The sequence below is a fragment of the Parasteatoda tepidariorum genome, chromosome 6 (assembly GCF_982258835.1).
Source record: "Parasteatoda tepidariorum strain Cologne lab strain chromosome 6, Ptep-v5.0, whole genome shotgun sequence".
NCBI lineage: Eukaryota > Metazoa > Arthropoda > Arachnida > Araneae > Theridiidae > Parasteatoda > Parasteatoda tepidariorum.
Genome location: NC_141760.1, coordinates 85,960,949 through 85,972,541, shown reverse-complemented (window position 1 = coordinate 85,972,541; position 11,593 = coordinate 85,960,949). Strand labels below are relative to the sequence as shown.

At 30.6% G+C, this 11,593-nt stretch overlaps 2 protein-coding genes across 2 annotated transcripts in view; both read left to right on the top strand.

Moving 5' to 3' along the window:
- Positions 1-118: 118 nt before the first annotated feature.
- On the top strand, positions 119-2,820 carry LOC147808193 (carboxypeptidase inhibitor SmCI-like). Its single transcript, XM_087166926.1, has 3 exons — positions 119-188; positions 878-1,114; positions 2,621-2,820. The coding sequence occupies exons 1-3, from the start codon at positions 119-121 to the stop codon at positions 2,818-2,820; spliced, it is 507 nt and encodes a 168-aa protein (XP_087023052.1).
- A 501-nt stretch (positions 2,821-3,321) lies between these two features.
- Positions 3,322-11,593, top strand: part of LOC122269315 (papilin) — a 29,470-nt gene continuing 21,198 nt past the window's right edge. The window contains exons 1-4 of the mRNA XM_087166925.1: positions 3,322-3,334; positions 3,554-3,724; positions 8,380-8,562; positions 10,737-10,919. Coding sequence (XP_087023051.1) covers positions 3,322-3,334; positions 3,554-3,724; positions 8,380-8,562; positions 10,737-10,919 — 550 coding nt within the window. The remainder of the gene's footprint in view (positions 3,335-3,553; positions 3,725-8,379; positions 8,563-10,736; positions 10,920-11,593) is intronic.

The following is an 11,593-nucleotide window of genomic DNA, read 5'->3' as shown; positions in this document are numbered from 1 at the left end:
CCAAAAGCACCTGTGTAAATGGCGAGAATTAAAATGATGATAATACTTAAAAAATTAAAGATGAAAATAAAATCACTGAACTAAAAGTCAAAGATAGTCTGAAAAGTCCTAAGTATAAATGGCTAAAAGTGAAAGTTTGAATAACAGTCTAAAATCACATGTAGATAAAAGCTCAAAACATAGAAGAGGTTAAAAGTTAATCAGTATAAATTCAAGATGACATGTTCTATTGCTCGTTCATGACTGGGGTCAGTTGATCAGGGGCTAAAATGTCCTCAAAAGTTTGCTTTTATTATATAAATCACAATTTTTCTGCAGACCAATATTGAGAAACATTGGTGTTCCTCCTCACGGACATTGATATAGATTGATATAGATGATATACAGGACATTGATTCCTGGAATTGCCAGCAATCTTGGTCAGAGCTTAATGCGATGTTGAATGTCCTATCTCACTCCACAGTAATTACACGAAGCTGATTTTCTAAAATAGTTTTGTTGATAGGTCCCAAACAGCCAGTATGCAGCTGGTTTAAGTAGAAATTGGCCCGCAGACGGTTTATACTAGGGTCTTTAAAGAATTTATAAATTTGTCTTCCCTTGTCACTAGACTTCCAGCTGTTATATATGATGTTCTTGATATAAGAATTAATTTGACATTTTTCACCCGGAGTCTAGTAGTCAAGCTGGCCGAGCTTAGTCACTGACTAGTAAGATGATTTAAAGTTATTCTGCTTTTCAAAATGTGATATAATCAGCAAAAGCACAAAGCTGAATAATCTTACAAGGGAAGTACGCATCTCGTAAATTCTTTTTAAGATGGAAAACACTTTATAATAAGTTCTTATTCCATTGATTTTATAATAAAACCATTAAGACTTATGTATAAAATCGATACATAAATCTTTGATATTTTATTCCTTAGACTTCAACAGGGATTGTCCTGCCTATTCCCACTACACAACATGTGGCACAGCATGTCCACTGACATGTAAGAACTACCTAAACCCACCCGAGATATGTATTCTTGTATGCAAGATAGGATGCGAATGCGATGAAGGTTACGTTTTGAAGGATGGTAGCTGTGTATTGCCAGAACACTGCCCAGCTCAAGGTAAATATATATCAAGGTTTTAATTAAAAAACGCCTTTTATATAAACCCAATATTTAACTTAAGGAGTTCATAAATATGAGTCTTAATGAGTTCATAAATATGAGAATAAAGATAATAGTCATAATGCTTTGATTGTAAGAAAAATAGTTTTATATCTTGGAATATAGTCTATGTAGCCGTTTACTTGCACAAAATCTAAATGTTTAACATCGTTTCATTTTAACATCAATACTTCCTCTTCTTCTTCAGCTCTACAGCCTGCTGCAGAACAAGACTGTCTCGTCCATCGGAAATTATCAATCGCCACATTTATTTAATGGTTAACCCCAATTTCATGTAACGTTTTCTCTACTGTATCACGTCATCTTGTGTTTAGCCTATCTTTCTTCCTTTTTTCTTCACAGTTTTAAAATGCCCTTTATTGTTTGACTTAAATAATTGTATTTGTAGATAAATCCATGCTATCTTAATTGATATATCTCCTTTATAGTTTCCACAATATTTGGTTCGTTGAATTAGGTGTGAAATTCGTTATTATAACGGATCCTCTGGACATAATTTTCTTTGATTGCACTAACTATTTTTAATAATTATTTTTCGTTCGAATATTAATAACTTATTTTCTTCATCTTTGTTTAGAATTCGCTTCTATACATAATTATTGGTTTTACTAAAGTTTTATAAAGACACCAGTACAATATTGTGAAATACGAGTTGGATAGACATGTTTACAAATCGAGTTTTGTTGTTAAGTAGAACAAATGTTTGTGGCAAAATATCGAACGAAGTTAATTAATTTTGTACATTTAATGAGAAAAACAAACTAAAGTATTTTTTAGGTAGGATTATTAAAAATCTTTTAAATTTGTTCCGAAAACATATTACAGCTTAACAATTAAATTGAGCCTATTTTTTTGAAGTTGCTGAATATCTTGTGAATTGCTTTTGTGAAACTATTAAGGAATTAAAAGCACATGCAAACAGGTGAACGTAAGAAATTTGCATAAAATTGTTAAAAGTTTTGTAAATTGTGTTCGAAAAATTTTTGATAGATTTACATTTGCAAAGATCTAATCGCACTTGAAGCAATTATTTTTTATAAACACTGCTTGTTAGGTATTTTTTAATAGTTTTTTATATTTAAAATGTGTTTTAAAGCTCTTTTAATAATTTAAGCCTAGAGTTTTATTTATTGCAAATTCCCATTTTAAAATAAGCCACCTGCCGAAATAAAAATACTGTCGAGTACTAAACATAAAATTCCTTAAAAAAAAGAAATACAATATTAAAATGTAATCAAAATGTAATATAAAAATAAAAAATCCTTTTTAATCAGAAAAGGTAGTAACTTGTTAAGCTAGAAATCTGCTATATCTCGTGAAATTTTCTCATGCAATTTATGAGTAGATTAAATAAATCCACAAGACATTATTTAAAACTTTGCAGCATTTTTTAAATAATCAGATGCAGTATTTTATTCTCATTAAAAATATCTTAATATTTAGCCGTTGAAAAATCATGCAGTGGTGAAGCTGAAACTGGTGTGTGCAAAGGTTACTTCCCATCTTGGTATTTCGATACCAAATCTGGCACCTGTAAACGATTCATTTATAGAGGATGCGGAGGTAATGGTAACAGATACGCCACTGAAGAGGAATGCTTACAAACTTGTGATGGTATGGATTTTTCTTCATTTTCGATGTGAATTGTTTTATATATGAAGTTTTGGGAAATTAAATGTTATATAATATTTTACAATTTTATTATACAAATTTTCATTGTTGTTTTTATCGAACCTTATTTTTATAGAAGACCTTTGCTATTCGGGTTCGTATTTTGAGGTCCATACATTCGAAGGGCTTCGTACCTGGAACCGTAAAAGTTCGATATTTAATCTGACTGATTAAGGCTAAAATTTTAGACGATATAAGGCCAAAATTTGCGAAGGGGAAGTCAAAGTAAATAATTTATTGAGATTACTAAATTACTAATATAATGTTGCAAAATTTTTATTTAACATTTAAAACTTTCATGCAGATTTTTTATTCTTAATAATTGAAGAAAGGGGATTTTTACATAGCTGTTAACTTTGGAAGTTGTAAAAAGGCATAAGAAAATTTAATGAGTATGATGGCTCCTTTCCGTTAAAGAGTCCGATTCCGGGCTTGCACTTTTCGGAACTCTGTTTGAACCCATCGTAACCCAAATGGGTACTACAAGTATTGCTTGTATAAGTACTTAATGTACAAAGATTGCTACCTTATATTGATACGGTTGTAATAAGTTCTTACAGCATCTAGCACGAAATATGTTAAGGTTCTAATAGAAGAAGATTATTTATTTATATTTAGTAATTTTTTTTAATAAAATTTCCTAATACAATTTTATTGTTGAAAAGAATTTTATTTTATTCATATTATTAATATCTCATAAATTAGCCATTGAAAAGTCATGCAGTGGGGAACCTGAAACTGGCGTGTGTGATGCTTATTTTCCTTCTTGGTATTACGATAGCAAATTTGGCACTTGCAAACGATTCGTTTATGGAGGATGCGGAGGTAATGGTAATCGATACGACACTGAAGAGGAATGCTTACAAACTTGTTCTGGTAATTTTTCTTTTTAAATTTGACTGCTAATAATTTTTAAAATATATCTCGAGTATTGATAAATTTTCTAAATTTTACTGTTTCTGATCATACATACTTACTATCATACACACTTAACTTGCGAACTTAGAATAGTTTTCCTTAAAACAATGTTCTACATACATTCTGCAAGAAAAGGTTTTTTGTTTTCAACCAAATTACTTTATATTTTAACTACGTATGACAAGGTATTATCTTGAACTTACTTAAAATGGTGTTTTTTTCAAAATAATTATTATTACACTGGGTGGCAAAATAACTGTTTCAGTCTTCAATTGAATAAATTAAAATTTTAACAATGTATATGCAGAACAAACTTATACAAACTTAAAACGGTGTTTCTTAAAACGATGATCAATGTTTTTATGATTAAGGTGTAGAATCGGAAGCCCCTGGTTTGGAGATAGTTTTGAGTTTTGGAGTTTTGAGTTTTCGGTTACCATTTCAGTGATGTCAGCTTCGGGTTAACGCAACTTTCGCCTACCATTATGCGATTAGCTCTTGGTTTAATGTCATATTTATTGATATATTTTAATATCGATAAATATAAGTTATGACCTCTTTCATAGTCGCATGTTTTATGACTTCATAAGTTTTCTTCTGAAATGATTAAAATTTTAAAAAGGCGAATATTGTAACCATTCCAATATTTGTTTCAGATAAGGTATATTTTTGAAGCTGTAGTTTCTACTTTCAATTAATTGAATCACTAGTTTTGACACCTATGTCATTTTTTCGCAATATGCCGCCATTTTGTAAAAATTATTTAAAAAAGGAAATATTTCATTTAAAAAAAACTACATAAAGATATATTAAACTATCAGAGCACTTGAATGAAAATTGAAGTTATCATGTTAACGTTAGTGAATGTTTTCATAGATATGTATTAAGTACATTAACTGTATCCTCATGTTTAGCTTCAAAAGTTTTCTATAAAAATAATTTAAATATAGTTCAGTTCTAGAAGTCACTTGTAGTTCTTCGCTTCTAGAAGTCACTTTTGGTTCTATACTTATAGCCCCCTTAAGGACTTCGTAAGTGATGTTTTGCAATTTTCAAGAGGGAGACGATGACACTATTTTATTGAATATGATTGAACGAAATATTATAGTGTTTATGTTACTGCTAAAGCTCGGAAAATGTTATAAATGCACATCTAATATGCAGTTTAACCACGCTAATCCGGTAAAGTGCGAAATCGAGTGTTTTTCGTTGTTTGTTAGGTAATTCAAGCATTAACGGTTTCTGAATAACTAAGCTCAAAAGTTTGCTTACCTCATTTTGTCAACTAATTTTTTGGTTGTTTTGTTGTTTTCATTAACTTTATTCCTTAGATATTGAAAACAAATATATTACCATATGTTAAGTTCCTCAATTATTATAGTATTTTAAACCGTTTTATTGCTTGTATTGTAGTTTTTGAGGTAATTGATGATTGATACTTTCATTTAATGTGTCCAATTGTAGTCAATTTATTATTTAACTAATGAAAAATAAATGAGTATATCTTGTTAATTTATTCGTTCAGAAACGTTGCTGTTATTCCAATAAAGATAATATTTTCACCTTAATGAGAGCATAGTATGTAGTCTATAAACCATCTTGGTAGTTTGCAGAAATAAAAGAAAATTCGTTCTTTAACAGATCCATTTAATTATTCTGCTTATTAGCTAGATCAGCAGTAGAATAACTGATTTTTATATTTAAGGGTCATAAACTGTTAGAAATTTCTAGGTAAAAATGGTTAAATAACAATTTATTTCATTTTTATTTTACCCTATTTAACCAGAACAATCAAACAACCATAAAAAAGAAGATATTAACACTGTTGAGCTAAAGAAAAAAAAATGCTTATTGTTTTTACTTAATACGGTTTATCAACCGGAATTCTATCTGCACCAACTAGGTAAACATTATAAATCTATTTTGTTCTGTGCAGTTGGACACATACTGTAGCTGAGAGGGTTAATCGGTCAATCTCATGACCGACAGAACAAGGGTTCGAATCTCAGCATAGACACCACAATATTTCCTCAATTTGTTCAATGCGTATAGATGTTCCACTGTCCTGCATTTTTCAATCTTTGACCCTGGATTATTAGAATGCGAAACTGTCATTCTCGCATAAATGACGCAGCCACTATAGAGCTCTAATGTCTGTTTAAGTTTTAAACTTATTGTTTAGAAACAGTGCTTGCTGCAAATGGTTACAAAACCTTAAAGTTTTAAACTTATTGTTTAGAAACAGTGCTTGCTGCAAATGGTTACAAAACCTTAAAGTTTTGTATTCATGGGTTTTTAACTGAAGGAACTGCAAACAATTTCAGAACTGTAAAGCAAAAAATTTTCTTAACTATAAACTTCATGGCTAATAGGACGGATAGATTGCTGTTGGTTATTCACCGTAATTTCAAGATGAAAATTCTAACAGTGATGATTTGCGTATGGTGTTGATCCTTTTACCTATTCTTGTATCATCCTGTGTCTTTTAAATAAAATCTGTGTTATATTTATGCAAGAATTAAAATTTCTAAAGTAGTAATTGCCCAAATTTATGTAACGAAAAATGAACGCTAACAATAGAATAACTTAGCATAATAATATGTATTTTTTATTATACAATTTATACATTTACTTAAAATAAACAAGCCTTTTTGAAATAGCATGCTGATTCTATTGCTCTAGCCTCAACCAATTTGGGTGTATGCTTCTTGATAGCTGAAAGAGGTCCGTGCTACGGTTTATTCCATCGATATGCTTTCGACAGGAGAACTGGTCAATGCAAAGAATTCATCTACGGTGGATGCGGTGGCATTAATTTGACCACCACCTACTTTCTACGTCAACGCGAAATAACCAATCACAGAAAGCAGGTGGCAGCACATTACAGTGGAGTGTATATTAAGGATGTCCTAGGGCATCGGAGAGCACTTCAATCGTTGACATAATGCAGAAACATAGCGATTTATCCATGAAAGCCATGATTATTGGCTTTCGGGACAAGGGTGGAAGCATTTCGGAAATGGCTAATTTTGTGAACTGGTCGCGCGCCGCCGTTGTACAAGTATACCGTGCATGGCAGAATGGCACTATTCAAAATCAGCGGCGTGGCACATGTGGTTCACCACGGACTATAGATGACAGAGGCGAACGAAGGCTACGGAGATGCGTTCGGACGAATAGACGTGCAACTGTTGAGCAATTGACAGCCCAGATGAACCAAGGGACTACCAAGAGTAAACTTAATTGACTCTCTTCCTGCACGTCTCATAGCGGTTCGCTCTGCCAAAGGTGGCTATTCTGGCTTTTGACAGGTGGTTACATTATTGTGACTGGACTGTGTATTTTCTTTAATACATATATTACCATACTGATTCAAAAAAAGTCTTTTAAATAATTTTAGCTTAGAAAGTAAGAGTTTTTTTTTGAAAAATTTGGAAAATAACTTATTATAACATTGTTTGGAAATAACTATCCAAACAATGTTTTATGATTAATTATGGATTGACTAAATATAATGCTCAACTTGTCTAAATATTTAAAATAATACTTGTCACAAACTTAACGAAGCCATACAGAACATCTTTTTACCTCTATGAAATCGAGGTGTTTTTTTCCGCTGATAACGCTAGTTCCGATTGATTTGAAATATGGCTTATCATATGCTGAATTCCTTAATAGTTACATTTTAATTGCCTAGAACCTTATATTTTGAATAAATTTTATAGCAAACTTAGTATTCATAAAAGCTCTACAACAAATGGCTTTAATGAATGAAAGGCAATGAAGTTCCAATTTTTTAATTAAAGATTAACAATTTTATTTATGTGTAAGGCGATACTACACTGTAAAAAATTCCTGATCCAATTACAGGGTGCATAGCCAAGTTATTCAACAAAAAATAAGCACTTTTTAAGAACTCGAAAAATATTTTTAAGCACTCTAAAAAAATATCATAGTTAGACAGGGTTGGAAAGTTTTTGATAATTGGTTTTACCCGTCTTGTCCAAAAAAAAAAAAAAAAAAAAAAAAAAAACCTTTTGGCATTGTTTTAGACAATTGCCAAAAATTATGTAAAATGAATGGCGTTTTCATACGCTAGGGACGCCGAAATAGATTGGGGTTAAATTAATTGTGAAAACATTGAATAGAACAATGTGAACTGTGTCTTTTTGCAAAATTCGTAGCTAAAATCAACATAGTAAGGGAAAAATCTCATTTTGAAAAAGGGTAAAATAAGCACCTTTAAAAAACGAAAATAAGAACCTTTAAGCACTTTTTTGAAACGCTACGCACTCTGAATTATGACAAAAAGCACCAGAACTCAGGCTGCCGGTACTTTTTGTAATAATTTTCTCCATTAAATTTCAAGGAAAAAAAATTGATATGCTGTAATTTTTACCGTAACATTTATTGCAAAATCACTGTAATTAAATAAATGTTACTGTAAAATATAGGGTATAAAATTTTACGATAAAAATGAATTTTATGGTAAAATACATTTTACGGATGAGTCAGCCAGGGTGTTAGTAGTTTTTATCCGTAGTTTGATCATGAAAATTTTTTAAAAGTGCACTGTTTTATATTAACGACTTATTTTACATTTTCTATCTCAGTTCAAAGAGCCTTAGATCGCCCAGATTGTGACAAGAAGGCTGACCCCGGTAGCTGTTCTGCCTACGTGCCCCGTTATTATTACGACCAAGAAGAGGGTATGTGCAAGAGGTTCATCTACGGTGGTTGTGGAGGAAACCGAAACAACTTCGCCACTGAAGATGAATGCTACAACAGATGCGGAGGTAATGACATCATAGTTAAGATTTCATTATTCTCCCAGATAGAAATGTGTGGTTGATTTTAATGTCATAAACACCGTTCTTTACAAAGTCTAATAAGATTTGTAAATGACTAGCAAATAAACCACGCAAGCTTTAAACAATGTTAAATTTAACTATGCTAGTTAAAGCACTATGAGCTTCGCATTAAGCTTGCATGAACAACCCTTTTATATGGAGATTGAATGTGCTTTTTCTAAACAAGGGTTGAAAAATCTTCTGAAATCGAAGATTAATCCTCGTTTGCAAATCAAGAAAGAAAAGCGTTCTCAAACCGAGGATAAATTCCCTTCTCAAGGATTATTTTAGGTCTAATAACCATCATTAAAACAAGGTTTAATTGCGCAAGCTTTTATATAATTTTTTAACAATTTAAAAGTGAGGGTTGGTCTGATCATTAAGTTCTCAACACTATCAAAATGCTGCAATTGAGAGCTTGGGCAAAGCTAGAATGAAAAAAAGAAGGCAAAAACTAGGCCTAATTTATTAGCTTTTATGTACAAGTTTACAGTACCGGTTTATAAAAGATAAGGAATGACATTTTTTTTTGTAAAGGTTTTTGCATGCTTGTATTCAGTCTTTAAGGAAATCAGTTTGGCATACTAATATTTCAACTAAATTTAAAAAAAAAGGATAAAATAGTTAACTTTTCTACCAACTAAAGAAAAATGAAAATACAACGATTGCCTGCTATCTAGGCCGTAATTATGTGTTGTCAATGTTATAATTTGTTTAAAAAAGTTTTTCTCTTGGATACAAAATGATTGTTACTTCTATTCTTATTGTGGGCAAAAAATTAGAAAAGGAAATAGTTTCTCTTTCATCAAGAGAAAATGCAAGAATTTTGATACTGTTTATGTTTTATTCTGAGCTTATATTGTAGAAAAAATATATATTACCTGAGGATTTGAATAAATACCTATTTTGTAATGTTTTTGAAGTGAAAAAAAAGAAAGTACATGGAATAATAAGGAATGTAATTAAAACGAACTTGTTGTTGAAAATAATTGCTTTGGACTTTTTAATTATCATAATGATGTCTTATAAATTACATACAATACATCCTAAAATATTTTTTTAAAAAACTTTTCGATTATACTTAAGTTTTATTTCTTTAAAAATAATAAATTAAACGACTTTTTAAAATATTAGTTAAGATAAAGTTAAAAATAAATAATAAACGATTTTTTTCTTGATATTTATTCTTAAACACAGATAAAATAATTAAAAGAAAAAGTTGAGTTTGATTAAAAACTTAATTTAATGAGACAAAAAAAATCTACTTTTCAGAATTTGTTATAGGACAAGCTGTGAAAAGTTAGTTAAAAAAAATCGGATTTGAGTTGGTATATAAACCAAACACCAAATGCAAAGTATAAGCTATGCAATGCAATACCTTACACTCTGCATTTGTTGCAAATAAAGACAATGTAATAAAAAAGCTTTCGATATTGCATTATTAAGGAAATTTTTCGAACAATCTGTCGTTGCATGAAATAGCGCATATTTAAGAATAATATACTATTTTTATCATTGATTTATGTTTCAACAGTTATTCATGACTGTAAGGTTAAATTTTGCATATTTTTCACCAGTACCCTCTATGCTAATTAGGAATATGGCACAAAACGTGAATAAGAGGAGAAACCACAGTTTTTGTGAATATGAAAAGTGTTTTTGATCTAAGTTTTTAATATTTGAAGTTACTTTCACTCCGTATTATGAGCTCTTGATTTGAACAAATGAAGAATTATTCATAGATTTCGATAATTTCGATCTAGGGGGTAAAATCTAGCCAAATTGTTTATTTTTTAAGAAAGTTTAGTAATTAAAAAACATTTAAGTTAAAAGTTTTAAAATGTTTAAGTTATTTGTTTGATTTAAAGCTCAGATAATTCTTTACAGCAAGATTGTGTATATAGTCTAAAATATATAGCTTTAACTTCCACTTTAACTTTAAAAAAAATTTTTAATTGTCGAAAGAACTTCAGAAAACACTGTTTAGAAAAGGTTAGGTTACCAATAATTTTATCGACTTCACATTTTCTATCAAATTCTTACAGTTTCCTGTTTGTAGTGCAAAACTTTCTAAAAAACAGTTGTTTAGATTGACATGATAGGTTTTTCTTTTACTTCAGCTTTGGTAGCCCCCAAGGTTGAGTTGTGCGAGCAAGAAAAAAAGACTGGACCTTGCCGAGGATACTTCCCTAGATACTACTACAACAAGCAGACCGGAGAATGTGAAAAGTTCATTTATGGAGGTTGTAGAGGAAATGACAACAACTTCTCCTCAAAGGACAACTGCGAACAAGTTTGCAAAGGTGTGTACTTGAACTTGTTTCAATTAAACTAAGCTATTGTCTAAACATTAAGGTGAATTATTTAAAAAAAAAGTTTATTAATGCGTTCCGTACCACCACTTAACATGTATTTTTTTAATTACATATTAAGGGGTATCACTGATCTTTTATTATAATTATCGATAATTTTTTTTTAATAATTTAACTATTATCTGTGTATTGTGCCTACCACTACAAAAATACAATTCCAATTCATTAGAATATAAAATATGTTGCGACATAACGTCGCAATCAGGGATAACACAGACAGGTAAAAACATAAACAAACAAATATAGTTATTAGTTCTTTAAAAAAATACTTATTTATTATTAATTATTATTTATTTTTTTACTTATAATTATTGACAAAAGCAGTTAGTGATTGAATCAGAAGTATTAGTAAATTGAATTAGAATGAGCCGCAGTAATTCGCGAAGGATTGGGCCTACCCAAGAAGGTGGAAAAGGGTAATGATGATAGAGGAGCTGAGGAGCCAGTCAGGGGGACAGAAAAATTAGCAATACGACTCAAGCGATGTCTTGACGATTTTTATAGTAATGGAGAATGGCCTTAGGCCGTCTCCTGCACTTAGAGTCATCTGGGTCGTAGTTAGAGGAAGACCAAATAAGGGGATTGGAGTGTCCAGTGCTCTTAAG